The 25,456-nt window shown below is 37.4% G+C and overlaps 1 protein-coding gene across 1 annotated transcript in view; it reads left to right on the forward strand.

Moving 5' to 3' along the window:
* Window positions 1–368: 368 nt before the first annotated feature.
* Window positions 369–25,456, forward strand: part of LOC311071287 (A disintegrin and metalloproteinase with thrombospondin motifs 20) — a 102,288-nt gene continuing 77,200 nt past the window's right edge. Inside the window, exons 1-4 of the mRNA XM_084095606.1 lie at window positions 369–646; window positions 1,640–1,971; window positions 11,779–11,947; window positions 24,300–24,547. Coding sequence (XP_083951732.1) covers window positions 553–646; window positions 1,640–1,971; window positions 11,779–11,947; window positions 24,300–24,547 — 843 coding nt within the window. The 5' untranslated portion in view covers window positions 369–552. The remainder of the gene's footprint in view (window positions 647–1,639; window positions 1,972–11,778; window positions 11,948–24,299; window positions 24,548–25,456) is intronic.

The following is a 25,456-nucleotide window of genomic DNA, read 5'->3' on the forward strand; positions in this document are numbered from 1 at the left end:
ATCTATCTATCTATCTATCTATCTATCTATCTATCTATCTATCTGTCTATCTGTCTGTCTGTCTGTCTGTCTGATAAACTCATTTGATAAACTTAGTTTGATTTGATTGATTTACTAACATGTAAAGCGGTGACCCGATTGTGTTGATCTTTATTGTGTGTTTTATCGACGGGTCTCTGTCAGCGGTCAGTCACTGCTGCGGGTTTATTATGTCTCAGTGAAATGAACTGACGTGCTTTGATTCAGTGGTCGAGTCTAGAGTCTGCAGTAGAGCAGGGGGGCGTGACAAGAGCCTCAGTGTGTGTGTGTGTGTGTGTGTGTTTAGGGGGGTGTCCTATGGAGAGCCAGCGAGCGAAAAAAAAAAAAAAAGCCCGCCGGCACCGATCCGACTGACTGAGAGCCGCGGCTCCGTGCGCGAGATGAGCGGGTCCGAGCGAAGGTTTTAACGGAATGACGGCGGATCGGATCGTGTTTCAGCAGAAGGAGGAGAGCCGGTAGACACGCTCCAGCCCCGGGGAACCGAAGAGAGAGAGAGGCAGAGGCCGGGGAATCATGCGGGGTCCTGCGCTCCGGCTGCTGGGACTCGTGTGGCACCTCTCCGCGCTTTTACGCACCGCGCACACGTACAAACTCCACCACAAACAAGGTAAGACTCACAAAACACACCACGAAACCAGCTCGGACAGGCGTCAGGCTAATCTACAGCTTGACAATAGCTTATACGCACTTTTAGAAGTTTGCTCTGGTTTCTATGACATTAAAGAATCATTTTGTTTTAAAATGTATTTTTGTGCATATAAACAGATTAGTACGATGTTATATATTGTGTAGGCTAATTGTGTATGTTTGGCATTATAAATATTGTCACTATAAATGACACTTCAGTTGCAAACTGTATGCAGTGTATTATGCATCTCGAAAGAGTTTAGTATGTAGTAGCCCAAAAAAAGTATGTAGACACTCAAACTGACTGAATGTCATTGCATTAGATAAAACAAAAATCAAAGCAATTGCAATTTATCATAAAGAAAGATAGACAAACACACGTTACAATCTAAACATCTGACAGAGAGAAGTTTGTAGGATTGAAATAGATGTAGTTTTGAATAGTATTGTGTTTGTTTGTGGTTAGTCAGTTAGTGTGATTCTGTATAGGTTCCTCTGTTAGGACACCTGTGTGAACTTGACTTCATACATCCACTCAAAGCTCCACAACACCAGCTGATTCAAACACACTCTGATGAATAAGAGTCACTCAAGTGTCAAAAAACGACATACTCTTAAAAGTAAAGGTTCTCAGCATAGAAGAACCATTTTTGTTTCCCAGTAAAGAATTTTTTTTACACTTAAATTTATGCATTTGGCAAAGCGACTTACATTGCATTTCAAGGTCCACATTTACACTCTTATCAGTTCTTGCTTTCCCTGGGAATTGAACCCATGACCTTGGCGTTGCAAGCGCTAACGCTCCACTGTTTGAGCTCCAGGAAAGCCTGTTCGGGAAACCATTATAAAGAACCTGTTATGCAATGGAAAGATTCTCAAGGTTCTTCACGGAACCATCAGTGCCACTAAAGAAGCTTCATAGCCTGATTTGACATTAAGATCTGAGATGTTACACTGATGTGTTGTGTTTCAGAGAGCTTCATCAGACAGCTGTCGTCGTATGAGATCGTCACTCCGGTGCGCTTGAATGATTTTGGCGAGTTGTTCCCGCACCGACAGCATTACCGCAGGAGAAGGCGTAGCGCTGACGCCGAGATCTCCAGGGCGCATTACCGGATCGAGGCGTTCGGGCAGGCCTTTCACCTCAACCTCACGGCTGATTCGGGATTCATCGCTCCGTCCTACACGGTGCTTCATCTGGGAGACGAGGAGAAGCGCGGAGAAGACCTGCGACACTGCTTCTTCAGAGGACACGTCAACGCTCGCAGCGAACACCACGCCGTCTTCAGCCTCTGCACGGGACTCGTGAGTATCAAGAGTGAGGAGGTTAACGATCTGTCACCTGATGAGCGCCGTCAGCGTTTTCACAGATTCGCGTTTTTGAAGCTTACGTGGAGATGATCACGTTTCTCAAAATTATTCAACGCTTGCACCTTGAAACTTATTTCTATAGCTAAACCTAAACCTAAACCTATAGCTGCTGCCATTGTGATAGTGTCATCGGAAGTCGAGTCTAGTTACCAGTTCAACAATGGCATGAGAGAATGGACTGGACTTTAGTGAGTATAAACTCAGAGTTAGATGTTAAAGACCTTTTGGTTGTTTTTTGTGATGTCGCAAGAGTTAACTGGGATTAGTCAGAGTGTTTCTCAACTTATGCAACACTAATTGCGAGTTCAACAAAGACGTGAGCAGTTTCTACTAGCAGAAAACTAAAGATCTGTCAACTGATGAAGCTGATGCTGTTGTGCTAGTGTCATGGGAAGTCGAGTCTAGTTACCAGTTCAACAAGGGCATGAGAGAATGGACTGGACTAGTGAATATAAACTCAGAGTAAGTGGTTAAAGATCTGGGTTGGTAACTAGTAACGTTTAGTGTTTGCTAACTGATTTGTTTTTTTGTGATGTTAAATGGGATTATTAGTGTTTCTCAACTTGTAATTGCAAGTTCAACAAAGACGAACTAGCATAAAACTACCCAGCAAGCGATAGCCGTCATTTCACCGTCTAGGTTAATTATAGACCCGATATAGTCCGGCTATGAGTAACACACTTCTAGCCAAAATAACTCTGAATTTGGTAACGTCGTTTTTGCCAAAATAACTTGCGAGATGTTTGATATTCCATCATCAAAGCAAAGTCAACAGTGATTACAAGGTGTTTGGTTTTATTTCTTCACTCATTTCATTTCTTTGTTGTCTAATTGATGACTAGTCTATTCTTGGGATATGGTTTAGATGACTATTAAATTTCACTGACAGCCCAGATTTTGCCTTGTTTTAGCCTAGACATCAGGGCTGTGTTTGGACGGCTATTAGACGTCTTTTAAATGCAAAATTGCTTGCTGGGTATCGTACTGCTAGAATAAACTACTAGAATGATTGATTAAACAACTCTACTTGTAATTCTGACATGAATGCAGGATAAGATCTTTCTGTGAAGACTTCATTGATTTAGTTGACTTCAACTAGTGAGTATAAATTAGTGATATCCAGTTCGGTTCTTTTTAGTGCACTGGTTGAAGCCGTTCACCAAACCAGACTGCACCGTCTGGAACAGCACAGATCTATGAGTTACTCAATCAAAACTCACTTTTAGTCAGTGGAAATGAGTCAATCTCCAGGAGTATATGATCCTATGACGCCGTTTTTGCCAACTCATTCAGCGCTCCAGTTACTCCAACTGTACACTGAACTGAGAACAGTCTTTCAGGCAAACTGTGTGCCGAGGGTTTCATAAAGAGGGACAGATGTATGTTTCTGATGTTTTTTGCTGAAAAGCAAACCCAGACAGCCACATAGTGTCGGCCCAGATCCGGCCCAGACCTGGTGTGCGTTGAATCCACATTTACCGGATGTGACCCGGATCTGGGCCGACGCTATGTTGCTGTCTGGGAAATCAAAAGTATTGTAAATATAACAGTGATTCAATGGCTGTAGTTCAAGTACAAGTTCAAGAGTGTGTTAATGGTTACAACAGTTCTCGAGTCACCAGTTCTCTGAACCGAGGAAACACTTCAGACTCGGAAGCGCTCGCGAAGAACCGATGAGCTGCTGATACAAGCCAGCGTAAACCGAGCCGTCACCCTGAATCAGGGGCTGAAATAACATTTTTCTTAAAATTGTTTTTCAAGGTTTATTTAAAAAGGTGACATGATTAAGACTAGTTTATTCACTATCTGTAAAACATCTGATTTTCACATCATTATTGGGCGCTTTAGTAATAGAATTGCGTATATGTGACATCAGTGTGTAATTATGAATACTAGAATAAACTACTAAAAAGATTGATTACATGAACACAGGATAAGTTCTTTCTGTGAAGATTAGGCTTTGGTTTAGTTGAGTTGTTCTCTCTTCTATTGGACTAGTTGGTATAAAAACAGGTAACATTCGTGTTTGCTAACTGGTTTAGTTGAGTTATTCTTCTCTAGTTTTGACTGGAAGCGACACATGAGCGGATGTTTAAACTGCTAAGTTAGTTATTTTAGATGGGAGAAATGACTTCGATGGACTGGAACAGTTACTGTAAACTCAGTGTTAGCGGATGAAGATCTAGACGTAGTTTTCTTTCTAAGTGTTTTGGTTTCGCAGTAGTTAACTGGGATTAGTCAGATTGTTTCTCAACTCTGCGAGTTCAACAAAGATGTGGATGTTTAAACTGCTAGTTATTTTAGTTTAAATGACTTGGGTAGACTTGATTAGTGAGTTTAAACTCAGGGTTAGTGGTTAGAGATCTAGCTTGGTAACTAGTATCATGTAGAGGTTGCTAAATAAATGCTCCATTTTGGTTGTTTTTTGTGATATCACCGCAGATATTTAAAAGTCAGAGCGTTTCCAACTTTCAAGTTTTTACTTGCAGGAAATTCATAACCAGAAAGCAACATAGTGTCGGCCCAGATCCGGCCCACATCTGGTACATGTGGATTACAAGCGTACCAGATGTGGGCCGGATCTGGGCTGACACTATGTTGCTTTCTGGGTAATTACGTTAATACCGCCATGAATGCAGGATTAATTCTCTCTATGAGGATTAGGCTTTGGTTTTGTTGAGTTGTTCACTTTTGTTCTCCTATGATGGACTGGACTAGTGAGCATAAACTCAGGGGACATGTACCAGATGTGGGCCGGATCTGGGCCGACACCATGTTACTGTCTGGGTAAACACATGGGCTGGTGACTAGTAACATGGAGTGATTTTCAATTTTGGTTGCACAGCAGATAAATAGAAGCGGTTAATTAAAAAAATAGTTTTTACTAGTTGTTACTAGCAGGAAGCTCATTATTACGGTAATTGCATGAATTCAGGATTAGTTCTCTCTGTGAGGATTAGGCTTTGTTTTAGTTGAGTTATTCTTCTCAAGGCATGACTGGGTGTGTAAGCATGACTGCTAGTTATTTTAGAGAAGTGACTGGTGTGGGACAGAATGAACGGATGTGATTCGGGTCATATGACACCCAGCTGTCTAGTCTGTCAAATATAGTCCGTTTGCTCAACTTCCGACTGACCTCAGGGCGTCTCTGAGGATGTGCTCCTGACCCGTTTGCATACTCTCATCTGCTAATTAGTGATCTCAGGTAATAGAGGTGATCAGTCCCTGCAGGGCGGCGCTCGATTAGTCTCTGATGAGGTCACGGGGTCGTCATCAGGCTCCGAGCTCAGAGGACGACAGGAGCACGTGTTTCGTCCCGCTCGAGTCGTAAACAGCCCGAGGAAGGGTCGCAACACAGACATAAAGATGATGCATCAGTTGCTATTCAGCTGTTTGATTTAAACTTAAAACAGAAGCATTTTTTGTTATTTAAATTGTTTTTAATAGTGTCCAGAGACCAGAATTAGTTTTAGATTTTTTTTAATTGAAGAAAAACTTTTTTTAAAACTTTATTAGTACCATTTTTATCCCGTATTTCGTATTTTGATACATTTAATCTGTTTCTCACCATTAAAATAGTCGTGAACAAGCAAACTTTAAAATGTTAAAATTATTCAAACTGAAGCATGTAGTTTTTTGTTTCCAGTGTCCAGAGGAGGCCAGAATTAATTTGATACTTTTCTTTTAGTTGAAGATAAACTTTAAAAACTTAACCCTAACCCTAACCCTAATTACTAATAAAATGGTAATTAGTAATACAATTATTTCTAATAAAATTCAATTTTATTAGTATTATTAATATTATTTAAATTTTTTTAAAAATGTTCAAATTAATGTAAAAAAATATATATTTATATTATTTAAAGATTTTCTTTTCATATTTTGCTACATTTTAAACTGTTTCTCACCATGAAAATAGTTGTGAACAAAAAACATGTTAAAATGATTAAAAATAAGATTTTGTTTAGTTTGTCATGTAAATTATTACTGTCAAATTTAGCGTATTATTTGACGTTTTGGTGATTTTTATGTTAAAGTGTCAAGAGGAGGCATTGTTTTTTACTGAAAATCCCCTTAACCATAAATAAACAAACAAGTTAAAATTCTTAACCATTTAGTTGGTTTAGTCATCTGCACAGTTTGATAATTGCACACACACTATTACACACCCAGTTCACACCCACATTCACATGTGGTTTGAAATCAGATTCAGACTGAAAGAAAGATGTACAGTACATAGTTAAGGGCTGACCGACCGTTCTTTAGCGTTTGTTTGACTGTTTCGTTTCAGTGTTCAGATCTCAACAGCAGCCACTAGTTTCCAATCCTGCTAGACAGTGAAAGAGAAGGACAGAGACTTTAGTAGTTAGAAGCATTGCATCATGGGATGAGAGAAACCGCTGACAGTGAGGTGACGGACCGACCCATAATCCCTCAGTGCACAGAAAGCGTGTGTTAAAGAATAAGATGGTCAGGTGCGCTGATCTCTCAGATCGTCGACAGCATCTGTCCGCACCCGAGCGTAATAACCTGCAGGACAGATGTGCGTGTGTGTGTGTGTGTGTGTGTGAGACTGACCTCGCGTGACCTCTGATGCCCACAGCTGGCATGAGCCGAGGGATTTACAGGAAAACTGAAGCGTTCATCTGGAGACTTGCAGTACCGTTGCAAAACTATACAGCAATATGCTTATAATGTCATGCTAAAGTATATGGATTTAAACATTAAATATCTATTTTAATTATAAGATAAAATTGTGAATTTTTATATGTAGTGTATACCAACCAAAAATCATTAATGAAATGTGAAGATAAAATGTTCACATTACACACTTTATATTATATTATATTTATATATTATATTATGTATTATATACACATTATATGCACATTATACACTAATTTATACATAATTTTAGCAAATTATTATTATTATTATTTATATATAATTATATTTTGCATAAATTATAATTACATTCATTATCTATAAACTATATTTATATTTATATAATTATATTTTGCAGAATTGAAGAAAAAAAAGTAAGTCCATTTTTTGCAGTAAAAATACTTTTAGCTTAATTTAAATCTTATATTCATTAAGTATACACACTTTACAGTTACAATAAAACATTTTATCTTCACATTAATGCGAATTTGGAGAGCAACTGTTTTTTAATTATTATGATAAATAATGCCACAATGCAAACAATCTCAATGGTCCTAAAAACTTTATTTTTTTTTATTTTTTTTTGTGTGAAATGTACTTTACTGATGAGTTAGTGATATTTCATCACTTAGTGATACAATATAAGCCAGACTTTATGAGATGAACTTGTAAATCAATATCTGAAAGCATCAGTTTAGCTTTTTCTTTATAGTAAGGACAGTCGAAACCCATCAGAGTGTGTGTGTGTGTGTGTGTGTGTGTGTGCGTGTGTGTTTACAGTGTGTGTTTCTGTCCGTCAATACAGTATTCTTAGGGATTTGTGGTTTGATTTGCATGTTTCCATCCCCAAGGCTTTGAGCGAGTGTCTGCCTGTCAGAAAGGTTTGAAACGGAAATATTCACTCTCTCATCCCGTGAATCGGGCCTAATGAACGTGTGTGTTGAGTGACATCATCTTAACGAGACGCTTTTACTCATCTCTGCTGTCACTCCAAACTACATGCTCAACATTCAACCCTTTTCCTCACAGATCTGTCATATACAGCGCATTAATCACACAGACGACGACACCTTTTGTAGAGATTTTGTCCTTTATTAGGTGTCATTTGTGTTTGATCGGGTTTGTTTCGGCAGTCAGTGTGTGATGTAATAGCAACACTCAATGTGTTTTTGTGGAAAGGGCTCTTCATGTGAAGGTCACGCCGTGGGACGAGGCAGAAATGACATTTGTTTCCGAGGGAAGACGAATACCAGGCCACTGAGGTGGCTGTGATTGACAGAGATTGTGATGATCCGTCAGTCTTCATGTGGAACACACACTGGAAAACTAACAGAGTTCACGTCAAACATGTTTCCATTCGTTCAAGCAAACACAAGCATTCTTCCACTTCATTATTTGCTGGTATGTTTTCCATACAGTATCCTCAAACTAGCAGCGCTCCGGATCTGACTGTGTAACGGCTCCTGTTGGGAATGTGTGCAGGACTTTGGAATTCTGTGTTTGAATGCGTTGCCGTGGTGATAAACCATGATCCCAGGGGGGCTTCAGGATCATTAGGAATGTCAAACATGCCTCATAATTTAAGTTCATTTAGATTATTTAGATTTATTTTATTTTACCTTTTTTATGTACTATCCATTTTTATTTATTTATTTTACTAATCATTTTTTATTTATTTAATATTGTACTGTTCAATTTATTTACTTAACTATATATTTTTTTATTTTTAACTATACAACATTTAATTTTATTTATTTGTTTTACTATTAATTGTTGTAATGTCATAACTTATTTTGTTTACTATTCATTTTTTTTATTTTGTTAACTTTTTGTGTTTATTTATTTATTTTACTTTTCATGTTTATATATATATATATATATATATAGTGGTGGTCAAAATTGATGACACCCCTGATAAATACGATAAAAAATGGCTTTAAAAAATAAATCTGCATTGTTTATCCTTTTGATCTTTCATTCAAAAAAATCACAAAAATCTAACCTTTCATTGAAGTAAAAGAATTGAAAGTGGGGGGTAAATCACATTAAAAAATAAATGTTTTTCTCCAAAACACGCTGGCCATAATTGTTGGCACCCTGTTATTAAATACTTTTTGCAACCTCCTTTTGCCAAGATAACAGATCTGAGTTTTCTTCTATAATGCCTGATAAGTTTGGAGAATAACTGACAAGAGATCAGCGATCATTCCTGCATACAGAATCTCTCCAGATCCTTCAGATTCAGTAACGTGCGGTGAAATCTTGTCATGGGTAGGCTGTGACCTATCAATGTGGCATATATTCATATTCATTCAGTTAATGAAGCAACCCAAGTTCATATCATCACATCGCTGCCTGCATACAGCAAAGTCATATGTGAGGCTAATGCACAATCAAATCTAATAATCAAATTAATGGACACATCTATCTTATGATAGATATATATTATACAACAAACAAATGTTTTGTGCGGGACACAGTAAGAGAGGGAGGCGGCGCGGTGTCAGCGAACCGACAAGCAGCCTAGTCACTATTGTGTAGTTTGTATTAATGCCATGGTTCAAAAAATAATGTAAAGGTTAAATAATAATTCACTTAGACTTTATAAGAAGCAATTGCGACTTTATTTCACACAATTCTGACTTTATATCTTGCAATTCTGACTTTATAACATGCAATTGCGACTTTATTTCACGCAATTCTGACTTTATATCTCGCAATTCTGACTTTATAACACGCAATTGCGACTTTATTTCACGCAATTCTGAGAAATAATGACAGAATTGCGAGATGTAAACTCGCAATTGTGAGATAAAAAGTCGCAATTATCTTTTAAAATGTTTTATTCTGTGGCGGAAACAAGCTTCCATACCTCATGGCCTCTTCCTCCCATCCATCCTCCCTGACGCATAGCTACTGGGCCGGCCCAGCTATCGGTAGGCGCCGGCGGTGCCGCGGTAGTTACCTGAGAAAACGTTTTGGAAAACACCATAGACGGAAAACACGGGCTATGGACCCAACCAACTCTACAGGAGGGGAGGGGAGAACTCCCTCACATGGTACAACCTATGCATCACGTGACATGAAGCAAGCTCGGTCTCTGCCTCAATGTTGATAATTCAAGACAGCATGAGAACTGACTGCGCATGCGCAAACCTACGTAAACTACGTTCTATGGACCAAAGAGGCACTGCTAACCTCTGCCTCAATGGCCATGGCCTTGAATTTCCTGCATGAAACAATGGTTTTAGGAGCAAACAATGGCAAAATGAGTATATTATATGTGTATTCCTGAAAATTTTTGTTACAAAAATTAATATTTGGAATAAAATAAATGCAATTAATAATGTGGTGAATTAATAAAGTTCTTGGAATTAATAAATGTAATGTCAACATTTCCTTTGGTGAGGCACTGCCTACCCTGCCTACCCTGACCGCACGTCCCTGTTCAGATTCCCAGATCCATGTTGGTGCTTCTTCTGTTCAGTTCACTCCACTCATCAGGTCAGGAACTGGGACGCTCATGGCAGAAGCTTCATTTTGTGCTCAGTTTCCCATTTTTGTGTTGATTTTGATGTTTATGAGGATTTTCAATTCTTTAGATATTTTCTTACAGCCACTTTCTATTTTGTGATGCTCAACAATCTTTTGCTGCACATCAGAACTATATTCTTTGGTTTTACTCATTGTGATGGATGATTCAGGGAATTTGGCCTTTGTGTTTCCTCATATTTAAACTCCTGTGAAACAAGAAGTCATAGCTGGACAATTTCATGTTCCTAGTCACCCTGGTGTGCTAAAAAATGTAAATATTAATGGGAATATACTTCAGAGATATTTTTCTCATAAAAAATTCTAGGGGTGCCAACAATTATGGCCAGCGTGTTTTGGAGAAAAATATTTATTTCATAATGTAATTTACCCCCCAAATTCAATTCTTTTACTTCAATGAAAGGTTTATTAAAGGTAATTATTTGAAGGAAAGATCAAAAGGATAAACAATGCAGATTTATTTTTTACAGCCATTTTTTATCATATTTATCAGGGGTGCCATCAATTTTGACCATGACTGTATATACTATCATTTCTATTTATTTTATTATATTTTATTATTTTAGTTATTTTTAATATTTATTTTGTTTACTATTCATTTGTCAATTTTTTTTAACAACATTTTTATTTATTTATAATATTTATTTTTATTTATTTATTTATTTTACTATAAATTTATTTCCCTTTTAACTCATTTTGATTAAAGGAGCTATATGTAAGAAATGTATTTCAATTAATCATAAAATGGCCCTGATATGTCACTAGACATTAAGAAATCATGTTCATTTCAAATACTTATATCACTGACAACAGTAGTCCGGCCAGGATATTGTCATTTAAAAAGTGAAGTTGCAGCCCTCAACTGATGTTGATGTTGTCATGTTGTGTTTTGGCCTGATGCTCCACCCTCCACCTATCTACCAATCACAAAGTCAGTAGTGTTTCGGCATCCGGGTTGCCAGCTCTGCTCTAGTTACCACAGCTGCAGCTACAAACGTTCCTGCTGGATCCTGCAGCCTATCTGGCAACCTCGAGTCAGGGGGGAGGGGGAGGGGGAGGGGGAGGGGGAGGGGGAGGGGGAGGGGATACACCGCTCTACAGTAATTTGAAAGTGATTGCAGTAACAGCTTTGGCCACAATCTTACATACGGCTCCTTTAAAATTACAGATTTATTTATTTTACTATTGATTTATTTTGTACTGTTATTTATTTATTAATTTATATGCCAATATACCACTTGACAAAAGGTGTTGTTATAGGTTCAGCATAAAGTAGACCATCTTAAAAGCACTGAAACCTATAAATAGTTTAATAAAGTAGCGATAACATCCATATAATAAAAGATGCCAGTGTCGTGGGTGTTTTGGTTTTCCAGTCTGCTGTGAAATGAATCTGTAGATGTTGCTCCAGTTACTCCGGGATTTTTCCAGCGGGTGAATATTGTGTGTCTGATCACTTTTTAAAGTAAGGAATCCTTCAATCATCATGTGACTAATTGTGTGTTGTTCTGCTCACCTCTTCAGATCGGCACGTTCACGACACACAGCGGTCAGGTGTTCCTGGAGCCGCTGCTGAGCGCTGATGAAGACGACTATGAGGAAGAGCACAACAAACCTCACCTGGTCTACAGACGCGCAGACACGAGGTCACATGACACGAGGTCACATGACACGCAGCCCTGCCCCTCCTCAGGTAACAGCCTCGGGCTATTCTACTTATACTGCGCCCTAAAACTATTCTTTTTGTGAAGAGAAAGTCCAGACTTTTGAGTGTGTAGCAAAAGAGTAGGCAAGCTTTGGGACATACTACTTCGCCATCTTTAACGCACAGCTCTGTCGCTTAGTCACGTGCTTAAACTGGCCTGTCAATCATCTTGTCACAGTTAAAATCCTCCATTCAATCTAATTTAATTTCCTACCGTTTCAGAGAGAAATGCTGAAGCACGTCGTGGGTCTTTCATGCGGAGACTCTCCTCATGTGTTTGCAGTTTGAATATAATGATGAATTTAATAATTAATGGCTAAACGTATATTTACAAAAATTCACAATGCTGCTGCAGATGAAATATATAATGTGGACAACGTCAGATTCTAGAAAACAGGATGAGATGGAGACTCCCTGTGCGAGCACATGCGAGTAACTGGTGGACTTGTCGGTGAATGGTGGATGGTAGATTCGTGAGAAGAATTGGACTTACGGGACGCATCATCAGTAGTGTTCCTCTGGATCATGGGGTGTTTCGGCCTTTGACACTATACACCCTGCCCAGAGGCGGCCAGCTCTAGGTTGATCAGACCTCAGCTTGCGTCCCAAGTCCAATTAGCCATGAGAGTCACCTTGTTGTCAAGCGGCGGACATCTCAGGGGACTGTGCATGGCAGAGACGTCCTGTTCCCTGAGTCAAGCCAAAGCAGACTTATCTCCTGGCACACTACCTGGGGGCCCAGCTGGGGTCGTTCCTCTTCAGCCAGAGCCACTGGCTGCTTCTTTCTGCTGCCTCTGATGCAGCTTTAACGGCTGTGCGCTGGTTCTGGCCCTTAATTCCCAGATCCCTCAGCAGTTTTGTGGTGGATGTTCCCACAAACCCTCTGCACCCAACCTCCACTGGGCGGACTTCCGCGTTCCAGCCACAATGTTTTGCTTCGGCGGCTAGGTCGGCATACCGCAGGTGCTTCCGCTCATATGCCTCCTCCATGGAATCCTCCCAGGGTACGGTGAGTTCGATTATGTATACCTTCTTTATGGAGGGGGACCAGATCACCAAGTCAGGCCTCAAGGAGGTAGTGGCAATCTCTGAGGGGAATACCAGCTGTTTCCCAATGTCTGCCAGCATCTTCCAGTCGCGTGCTAGGCACAGCTGGCTTCTCTCTGATGGTGTGGAGTTGCTCCTGGCAGCTGTAGCCCCTTCACGGACGAAGGCAGTTGCCCATGGTTTTGTTGTGGTGTTAGGCATTGGCAATGACAGGGCATTGATGCTGGATCATTTTTTCTCCAGTGTGGCAGCAAGGCTCTTCAAAACTTGGTTGTGGCGCCAAGTATATCATCCTTGGGTAAGGCTGGTTTTACACCCGGTGAGTATGTGCCGGAGGGAGGCTGGCCTGGAGCACAGGATGCACCCAGGATCTTCACCAAACCACTGATGGAGATTAGTTGGTGTTGGGAGGACATCATATATGGCTCTGATGGTAAAGCTCAAATCCCTCGCTTCCATGGCCCATACATCCCTCCAGCTCAACCTCCTCCTTTCGACACTCTCCCACCGTGTCCACAGTCCCTGTTTGCCGAGGGCGACTGCCTTGGCCCATCTTGTCGTTTCCTCCTGACGCCGCACTTCCTCCACCACCATCTTCCTCCGTGCTGGAGCAGTGGCGTTTCTCCAGGCTGGGCGACTAGTTGTTAGTCCAAGGCCTCCTCTTCCTTGCTGAACGTTCCCCACAATATCAGCATGTCTAAGAGCTGCTGTTGCCTCCTCTACTGCTCTTGCTGGTCTCCACTTGCGCCCAGGAATTGCGCACGGCAATTCGTATGCATTTTATGAAGTGGCTAAACTGTACGACCTTACTCGTATAAATTCGTACTAATTAGCCACCTTGTAAAATACGTATGAAATGCCATGAGATCGGACTGGTATAAACCAGTGGTTCTCAACTCCAGTCCTCGCGACACGCTAGTCAAAAAAAACATGTCTATCCTTGTATTATTCAGCTGGTTGAGGTTGATATGGCATTTAGAAAGTAATTAGTAATAAGTAATTAAATGCTTTTTAGAGAGAGTAATTAGTACAGTAATCTAATTACACTGTTGAAGAGGTATTTAGTAACTAGTAATTCATTACTTTTTTAGAGTAACTTACCCAACACTGGTTGTAGGCAATATTAGCCGTTAGCGTGTTCACGGATCCGCACTTCGGATTCTGACCGGAAACAGTAGACCGTCCGGGAATCTGTGGATACTCATTTCAACATACTACGATTTGGGACGTACTAATTCTATTTTCGAATACTATTTAGGACGGATAGTGTGTGAATTGGGAATCATCACATCTCCGTTAGCAATCGCTGGAGCAGAGACGAGGAAATACTGGCATTTCAGAGCTATAATGTGACGAATATATTTCAGAATATATTTCAGGATGATTGTTCAGGATCAGTTTTGAGCGTGTGGAAAGTAAGTCAGTGTTTCCACTCTCAGCGGAGGCGTTGTAAGCTTGCTGGCGTGTGGTTATTGTGAGGATTAGCGTCTTCATTATGAGCCGGTTATTGGAATTCTTCATCTAATGAAAGTAAATCATCTCCAGACACTTTGCAGAAATCTCCGACGCACACAAACACCGGTGATCCTTCAGTCCAGAAGCATTTAGTAAGATCTTAAAGAGATAATGGTGTGAAAGGGCCTTTACATTTACTTTTGTTTTTATAAAATAAACAATCAAGCCCAGCCGAGGTGAGGAAAAGTAGCAAAAAGTAACTTAACACATTACTTTCCATAAAAAGTAACCAAGTAACACAATTAGTTACTTTTTTAAGGAGTAACGCAATATTGTAATGCATTACTTTTAAAAGTATCTTTCCCCAACACTGTTCCCAATGCAAACCCAATATGCAGCGTTCATTTATCCTCTGTCAAGAATTTTTAGATGTATTTACTGGAAAGCAAGTCAAAAAAGTCTTGTTTAGATAGTGCATGCAGAAATCATCATTTACATGTCATTCAAACCTGTGTGACTTTTAATAAAGCATCATAAAATAGTAACATGATGCTGCCATACTCCACAACGCTGCAAGTGCTTAACCTAGACATATGAAATAACAGTTTAGACGTCCGAGTCTTTGCACATGAGGGTGTAAATGATGATTTTTGTGGTGAGCTCTTCATCTGCACACCTTCGCATCTCTGTTGTGAAGAAGTGACGTTGGATCGGGGTCGTGCATCAAAGAGACTGATGAGGATGAAAAGAGCTCATCTGAAGGTGCCTTTGGTTCAATCTGATAATGACTTGATGCTCAGATACTGAACACTTTGAAGAAGATGATTCGGTGTCAGTGTTGCTGTATTACATTCGACAAGAAAGGAAAGATATGCTTCTCTTTTGTCCCCTATTGTGTCGTATATCTGAGTGAAACGCTTCTGGAACGAGAACAAACGAGGGCGGGGCTGATTGTGTCTGTGGGGAATTGATTGGATGGTTGTGGTTTGCTATTGGCTGATCTCATGTGAGTGACAGGTTTTAGCTCCGCCCTCTTCATCAGAGAAGAGAAGAGAAGCTGCAAGAGTATCTATCTATCTATCTATCTATCTATCTATCTATCTATCTATCTATCTATCTATCTATCTATCTATCTATCTATCTATTTGTTACAATTACTTCAAACTTTGAGGCTAGGCCTTCTCAAGCCAACATCAAAGTTTGTTTACAAACTTTATTCCCCTAGTTACAGTTGCTAGGTGGATGCTACAGTGTTCTGGGTCTTTGCTAGGTTTCTTTCTTGCTCGAATCTCTGAGTATGATTCAGACGAGCAGGACGATGCACTCGCTGAACTTTAAGACTTGGTGTTAGAGATCTGATCATTATGAGCACTAGTTCTGATGACTGACTTAACAAACACCACTAATGCTCCAGTAAGCGTGCCATTATAAAGCACAGGCGATTAGAAATGCAAAGATCTAAGTGTGTATTAGACTGCAGGGTGTTGCTGGAAAATATTTCCAAAGCTTTGCATGTCACGGCCGGACTAATGAGTCACTCTATCTGCTGTTTAACACCTCGCTTACTCAGCGTCTCTCCTGGAATAGACACTGATAACTAATGTTCAGGAGTCTCAGACGCTGCTCCTTCATTGCTCGGGAAACTTAATGGAGATCTCAGTTGTGTATCAACTTTGCTTTCGGTTTTTCTCCTAAAATTATAGAAGAGAATAAAAACAGATCCAATTGAGTCACTATCCATCCAGCTGTTGTAAATAAATAAAACAGCCAATCACTGATTGGTAAAGTCATTGTGTCACTGCAGTGGATTTCAGATATGAAATTTAATACAGCTATAGAGTTTGATGTTTTCCCCATTCAAAGAGAATGAACTGAAACTGAAGACTGAAACAGCTGTTTTAAAGATGGCTGCGGCTGAAATGCCTTGCCTTAAAGGTATAGTTCTCAAAAAAAAAAAAAAAAAAAGATGGATAGATGGATTTTATGATGGATAGATGCACTTTTATGTACTTGGACATTCACTTCCATTATAAAGCCATTATAAAGCTTGGAAGAGCCAGGACATTTTTTAATAGAACTCTGAAAGAAGAATGTCATAAACACCTAGGATGACTTCAGGGTGAGTAAATCATGGGGTAATTTTCACTTTTGGGTGAAGTACCCCTTTGAAGGGTCTCGTGTGAGGTTGATCACCTGTGCGCTCGTGCACCTGCCGCCCCCCCTCTCTCCTCCCGCCAGTGCCAGAGATCCAGAAGTGTTTAAGCTCAGTTCGCTCGCGGCACACACACGCCCAAGCCAGCGCTGCCGTCTGGACTTAATCTGGCGTAGTGCGTTCGCTGGCTTCAGAGTTGCCAGGACAGCTCAGTTTCAGAGCGGCTCTGTTTGTTTTGTGTTTGAGGAGTGCCAGATCTCCAGATGAATGCTGCAAAGGCAGACAGATTAACCAGGATCTTCGGGCTTTATGGGGGAAGCGCTTCATGTAGTTGTTAGGTAATTGTTTTTGTGCATGACACACAGCTGGGTCTGTGTGTTCAGTGATCTGAGCCTGAAGACACGAAATGAACCCATTTAAAGGGTTTTAGTGAACACTGTATCATAACTAACGCACTGCAAAAAATATGTTCTTCTGTCTCGTTTTCCAGCACAAATATCTCAACATTCTTAAATCAAGATACATTTACTGGAGAAGAACAATGACTGAAGATATTAAGACTTGTTTTCTGACAAAAATCATAAAAATTTAGTGATTTTGTGCTTAAAACAACAAATATCTGCCAACAATGTCACATATGATATATATAAAACTAACTACACTAAGTAAAAAATAAACATTTTTAGTGCAGCTAGACAAAAAAAAACATTTATGTTCATAACTAGTGTTGTGGGTAACGCATTACAAGTAACTCGAGTTATGTAATCAGATTACTTTTTCAGGTAACTAGTAAAGTAATGCATTACTTTTACATTTATTTCAAAATATGTGTTACTTTTTCAAAAAAGTAACTCAAGTTCCTCTCCTGTCTTCATGTAAGTGCAAAGATAAACGTGTAAACATGATGGTTACTGTAGTTCTGTAGTTTACTTGCTCAAAAACAGATTCAGTATTCCTCAAAATTAATAAAAGTAGTTAAATGCATATTCAGAATATTACTCAAACCTGCAATATGTTAAATAACACAAGTGTACTTAATGTGTTAAATCTCACTTTATTAACCAATGTCTTTACTGCGGACCGATAAACCAGTTCAACCATATAATCAAAAAATAATGAATTATTGCTGAAGGAAGAGTTGATCCAGAATGGCTTTAAAATGACAGGCATGAATTTGCATTTCCTTCAGCCTGAGGCTTATTCATTTCACTTTCGGTGTGAAAGTGCCTTTACATTTGCCAAAAAATATTACTTTTTTGTTTTTATAAAACAAAAAATCAAGCCCAGACAAGGTGAGAAAACGTAGCGAAAAGTAACTTAGATTACTTTCCATAAACAGTAACTAAGTAACACAATTAGTTACTTTTTAGGGAGTAACGCAATATTGTAACGCATTCATTTTAAAAGTAACTTTCCCCAACACTGTTCCCAATACAAACCCAATATCCCTTTATCTTCTTTCAAGAATTTATAGACGTATTTACTAGAAAAAAAAAAAAAAAAAACTATTTAAAAACTGTGTAAAAGTCTTGTTTATTTCAGATTCAGATCACATGACCTTCTGTAACGCCCATATTTATTACAACCGCAGTGATACTCAAATCTTGGTTAGAAAACTAATGACTGATGTCTTATGATTATGTGTTAATAATTCAAATTTCAACTCAACTCAAACTATCCTTCAGGCGTGCTAAAAGAGCTTGAGTTGCTGTAGTGGGACTCTTTTGGATGGGTCGAGGGACTCTTCTCTTCTCCGTCCTCAGCAGGTTGTGCGGACACATAAAGCCCGTCTTTGTGAGGGTCAGTGATGGGGCACTTCTTTATGCCTGGCTTGAAAGAGGAGTCTTGTCTTAAATCAGAGCTGCGATTGGATGAAGAGAGACAGAGGAGGATGAAAGGGAAGATGGGATGTGTTCGGATCGTGCCAACTGTCCCAGTTTATAGGATGCCAAGCGGACAGACGGTGACGTTATGCTTCCCTGACTGTTTATTGCTCAAAGGTCGCTTTTTACTCTTTTATGAGTTAAACTAATGAAGTTCTCAGGTGCGTTTAGTTTATATATCGACTTTAATGCCTCAGATTTTTCTGCCCAAACGAGTCACTAGGCATGAAATGAAATATACTTTATTGTCCCTGATAGGAAAATGTGTAATGGACTCCACAGCCAGCATTTCGCCAAAACCTGATACATTACAAAATTTACACTAAATATTCATACACACATAAATATAAATAACTTCACTAATTCATGTTCAACCGTCTAATTGATGTACAAAAGAGTTTTTAAACCTGTTTCGTTTATAACAGAGAGTTCTGTACCTTCTTCCAGACGGGTAGAGTTCATGAGAGCGGTCAGTTAAAATCCTGTTAGCCTCTTTTAGTGTGCATTGCTCATACAGAGTCTATACTAGCATAGTTTTTCAGTCCAATCATTGTCATCGAAGTTCGAACAATATATAGTATATTTGATTTTGATTTTACAAGTGGACAAGCCAGATCTGATCACACTTTCTAGTACATACTGATAAAAAAGGAATAGTCATCATCCAGTAAGAGCTGTGAGATAAATGTGAAGATTATTCACTGAGAAACGATTGAGTTCATATTGAGGTCTGAGCCGAGTCTGAGATATTAATGTGTGATTTGTCTTCGCTGCGTGAACATGTTTTGGTGTGTTTGCGTCTGCTGAATCGAGAGGATGAGGGTGTTTCTGCCTTCGTCATCTCCTCTTGAGCACTCTTTTGAAACGGACAACGGCGGAGAACAAACGCTGTATCTTTATCTCTGAAGCGATTGTTCTCACGAGATACGGGTGAATGTTTGTCGCAGACGTCCATCTCAGATCTCTTGATTGTGTCTGACAGATAAATCGTCCTCTGATCGACTCTAGAAACGCACACGACGTCTCAGTCTGACATCTGTAATGCTGCTTGGTATTACTTTGAGTGATATGATATGAGAATCTGTGTGATATAGTGAATATTGGCATTGTTGAAATGCTATAAAAAAGTCCCTGAGTTATACTAAAACACTGGTGAGTGTCTGTGGTTCTCCGTCAGCGCTGATCTCACGTCTAGCTCGTCTTGAGACGTGTTGAGAGACGCGTTTCCATAATAAGGGCTGTTGAAGTGGTTCATCTCGACACCTGGATGTGGATCCATTTACACTCTCTGTCATCAGAGAAGCTCAAAACCATGTCGAGTTTATGAACATCTTAAAGGGGCTGTGTGTGAGAACTTTCATGTATTAATCGCGTTTTATGGCAAATGTGTGAGCAGCTTGTAACGAAAGTAAAAAAAATGAGACTTCCTAGGTTGTCTATGAAAGCCTGTAGACTGATTTTTATGTGAAGGACTTGATAAAAATCAAAATGATGTGGCGTTTACACTCCCGAGAGCCTCTCTTCTGTTCAGTGACACATGAAACGATGCTTATACAATGTTCAGGGTAACAGAGAAAACCCGTCTGTACTGTAATGTCAATGTGTCATGCGAAGAAAAGGGATTAATTCAACCTATAGACTCATATAGTCAGATCTATATAGTCTATAGTCTGAACTTTATAATCAAACTATCATAACTGTAATTTTCAGCCTTTTTATGTAAAATGGTTAATCTTATCATTTTTATTATTATTATTTATAATATAGTGTAATATTTATAATATAATGTGTTTTTGTAATTTGTATTAGTTTTTGTTTACATTTGTATATAATTTGTTACATTTGTATACAATTTGTTACATTTGTTTACATATATATATATATATATATACACCTAATAATTTACTTATTATAAATAATAAGCTGTAGTATTATTATGGCCTTATTATTTATTATTATTTATTATAATATATTGTAATATTTATAATAGTATAATGAAACTCTGAAATGTAATTCATTATACATGTAACCAGTATATTTAGAAATAACATTTAGTATTATTTAGTAGTTTAATTTAAATTTCATGTAAAGTTTTAGTAATTCGCAATAGTTGCTGCCTGCAGTTCACTTAACGGCCACCGGTGTCGCTAATAACACGGGTTTCTGAGTTCTACATGCAGTATAGGCACTTTAATGTAACATTCATCTGGATTTTTTAAAGTTTGTGACTAAAAAAGATTTGTGGACTGTAAAATGTAATTAGGAGTTTATGTGCGAATATAAAAGAAAGTCATAAAAAAGTTTTGAATATCTCAAATCAAATCAAATCAAATCAAGTATATTTGTATAGCGCTTTTCACAATACAGATTATATCAAAGCAGCTTCACAGTATTAAATTAAAATAAAATAATACAACAAGGTTTGTTTCTAGTGGAATTTATTGATTGATAGAATAAAATTAAATATCCCCAAAATAAGGCATAACAAATGCCTTATTTGTTATTTTAAGATGTCTTCAATTTGAGTTTAGGGTTAAGCTTCAAGCGCCGCTTTGAGATGTTAGCATGTTCCTGGCGTTCAGATCAGTGCGTTCATGCTGGCGTTTATCTGGCTCTTCGGGTCATGTGACCGCCGGGCGTACGGAAAGAGAAGAGGGTTGAGGGCGATACGGGTCGATTCGTCTCGTCTGTCTGCTGCTCAGGAGACGTGTGTGTGTGTGTGTGTTTCTCTTTTATGAATGTGCTGCTGTGGTTCGTTGAGGCTGTTTTTGACATGTTTTCTGTTTAGGTGTGTCAAGTTTCATGTCGCCATTGCTCATGTTTAGTGTTTACCAGGGTTGTTTTCATTAACTAAAACTAAAACATTTTCATTAGTGCAAGTAAAATAAACATTAACTGAAATAAAATATTATATAGTACTAAAATAACACTGGTGTTCATTACACTAATATTATTCATTGTAAATGATCAGAATCATAATTTTCATTAACGGGTGGGAAAAGCATCCATCTTTTGGGCTCTTGTCCAAACTCAGTCAGACGTCTGGATCTTCCAGAGATTGCTCTTAATAACTAGTCTGCATGTTTTCAGACATGACCTGGTGAAGATGATGAATCACTTGTTTCTGATGAATGTTTTTGAAGTTTCTCATTGAAAAGCATCTAAAATGGTCCTCATCTGGTTTCAAGTAAAAGTATCATGACATCCTTCAAACGGGATACATTTGAGAAACAAAATGGCATGAGATATTAATACTTTTATTAATTTGCTTTAAATTGTGTTTATTAGTGTATATATTTTTAAAGTAATTGTTGCTAAATATATTTTAAAATGTATTTTTTAAATATATATTTTAATTATTAATTTATTAGATTTTTGCAAAATATATTTATTTAAATATTTATTTGTATGTATTATTTTATCTATTATATTTTATTTTTGCAAAATATATTTAAAATGTATTTTATTTATTAATGTATTTATTTTGATTTATTTATTTTTGCTCAATACATTTTAAAATTAAATTTATTTATTAATTTATTTAATTTAATTTATTCATTTATTTATTTTTGCAAAATATATTTAAAAATGTATTTAATATTTAAATATTTATTTTTATTTATCGTATAATTTTTTTCAACCAATATATATATATATATATATATTAATAATTCCTATAATAAAATAGATGAACCGTACTCTGGAATGTGCCTGAATGAGCCGTTGCTCCAGGTCTCAGTGTCAGTGTATTTTATGACTGTCCTGTTGACTTGAACTAAAGCCTCGTTCTCATGATTTACTGGTTTCCATCAATGATCTCATGTTTAGATCAGCATTAGTTTGTGAAGAAGTCCAGGCTTGTGTCAAAGGTCCCGACTGACCCGTGAGCATGTGTGTGTGTAGTTTACACCCGTGACCCGTGCGCGGCACCAGTTCATTTCTCTGTGAACAAAATCCCACTGGGATCTGGGACTATTCCTGGGATATTAGATTATTTACAGTCATGCCAATAAAGCAATTTGGAATTGAATATATATATATATATATACACATACATATATACATACAATATTTAGTACCATTTAGTCGTTTTAATTTTAATTTTTAGTTTTAGTAATTTTGTTGTGTTTTTTATATATTTTTATATATATATATATATATCTATAGTTTACACGTCTATCGTTTTTTGTTTTTTTTTAGTTTTAGTTATTTTAGTACTTAAAGTTAAACTTTTCTAAAATGATAATTTAAAGTAGCAGACATGTGTTTAATGGCTGTGGTTGTGGTTGGTGTGTGTGTGATGTGTGTGAACGGGACAGAAAGTGTCACTTACGGGCTTCAGTCCAAAGTTCTTCCTCTGCTCCTCTCTCTGTGTTCTTTCACAGATTCCTCAATGGACTGAAGTCTTGTGTTTGGGGTGTGTGTGTGTGTGTGTGTGTGTTTGGCAGCGCTCTCCCTCAAGACCTCTGTTCACACACCAGACCCTGATCTGAACACACACATGTTTTATAGGGTAATGCCATCAGTGCAGTGGTTTCAGCTTCACGTCTCTCTCAGCTGATCTGGAATCAGTTTTCCAGCACGAGCCGCTGTGATGTAATCCCACATGTGGTGTGTGTCAGAGCTGCGCTTCAGCGTTTACATCAGTCGCTCCGCCGGCCTCACGAGATCTCAGAGAAACACTGTCTGACAATAAACTGTGTGATTTTTGTCAAAGACACTGTTTGCAGAAGAAACACCGTCAGTTTCAATATTAATTGTATTATTATTATTGATGATGATGATGATGATGATGATGATGATAAATATGATTTTATAATATATTATAATAGTTATAATATTATAATGAAACTCTGAAATATTTTTTTGTATATGTAACCAATATATTTAGAAATAAATATTATTATTTATGTTATTATTGTTTTGTGGTAATGTTTATATTAAAATATAAATATAATATAATATAAAATATTACATATGAATAATTTATTGTTTTCTATGTAAATATATTTAGAAAAATATTATTATTATTATTATTATTATTTTTACTATTAATATATTGTATTATATATATATATATATATATATTTAAAATTAAAATTATACTGCTTTTTTATTTTATATATTTAAACAAAATATTTAGAAATAAAATAATAATATTAATTGCTATTATATTGTAATATGTATATTATTAATAATGAAACTCTGAACTATTAAATGATCATTTTTATATTAAAAGTTAATTATTTGTATTCTTTTTGTAAATAAATATGTTTAGAAATAGATAATAATTATTAATAATATCGTAATGTTTTATTTCTAAATATTTTAAATACTTATACATAAAATATAGATAAAAATACATATATAAATCATTGTAGTAATGATACTCCCTTTACATATATATTCATTTAATATATTAATTTAATTTTGACTGTAATGCAGTAAAAGGGGCTATAAAGATTTGTTGTTAAAAAAGTATTTATTATTAAATTGTATATTGTAATATTTATATTATTACTAATAATACTAGTACTAACTCATGTTTATATTAAATATTAATTATATATGTTTGTATATAAATTAGTATTAGTATTAATAATAATAATAATTATTATTTTAATGTTTAATTTCTAAATATACTGTATATTTGTTAAACATTTAAATATATAAATAAAAATACATATTTAAATCATTTGTAGTACTTATACTGCCTTTAAATATACATTAATCTAATATATTGATTTAATTTTTATTGTAACACAGTAAAAGGGTTTATGAAGTTGTGTTTCTTTTCCCACAGAACATCACGACAACGATCACATCAGTCTCCATAGCAACAGAACTCTGGAAGAGGAAGTGATGTCGATACAGGAAACGATGCGGAAGCGCTCAGCTCATTCCCGAGATGATCCCAGCGCTTCCCGTTCACGCAAGAAACGTTTCCTATCGTACCCGCGCTTCGTCGAGCTCATGGTCACGGCCGACACCAAGATGCTTCGCCATCACGGCCGAAACCTCGAGCACTACATACTTACAATCATGTCAGTAGTAAGTAAATCAACATTTTATTCTTTTCTCTCTCTTATACCATAAAAATTTAAAATGTTGTTAGATTTATGTATTATTGTTAGAGAAAACATCTTGTTTTTGAGCTCATAAATCTGCTGTCGGTTTTATGAGCGCTCAGTCTGTTTGAAGTCTATTAAATAGTTTTAATCAATAATTGGTTCCATACCTCAAGCACTGATTTACTCCATAATCACTTGGCTGGACTTTTTACCCACAAGGCCATGCTTTGATATGATCCATCAGGGGGTCTTCTGGCCACCCGCACTGCTTCGGCCCATATATTTTGACTTAATGAGCCAGTTTTGGGTTCAAATCCAGATATAAATGAGTAAAAACTGTTCAAAACAACATATGGACAATATTTACACCAGATCCTTCAGAGAATACCATGGTAATTTTTGTCAGTGAGCGTCAGAGCACATTCACACTGGAGTTTCAGAGTGAATTTAGTTCATTAGACTGCCTTTTACTGTTCAAAAGTTGTTTTTCAAAGAAGTCTCTTATGCTCACCAAATCTGAATTTATTTGATTAATAATAAGCCTAAATTCAATCTTTTCATAATATAAAGCGATCGAGTCTCTTCAAAAAGTGTGTACTAAACCGCTCAAGTCATATGGATTAGTTTTATGATCTCTGTATGAACTTTTTGAAGCGTCAAAGTGATAGTCGCATAGCTGTCAATGGAGGGTCAGAGTTCATCAAAAGATCTTCATTTGTGTTCAGAAGATGAACGAGAGTCTAGCGGGTTTGGAACGACATGATTCCGCTGATTAGTGTTCTGATGATGTCATAGTGGTGTGGGCGTGTTCTCTCAGCCAATCAGAAGACTGCATTAGTGTGTCTGACAGTGATTTATAGTGGAGATGTCTGTCTCTCTCTGTAATTGA

This window comes from Abramis brama, assembly GCF_963993115.1.
Source record: "Abramis brama genome assembly, chromosome: 20".
In the NCBI taxonomy this organism is placed as follows: domain Eukaryota; kingdom Metazoa; phylum Chordata; class Actinopteri; order Cypriniformes; family Leuciscidae; genus Abramis; species Abramis brama.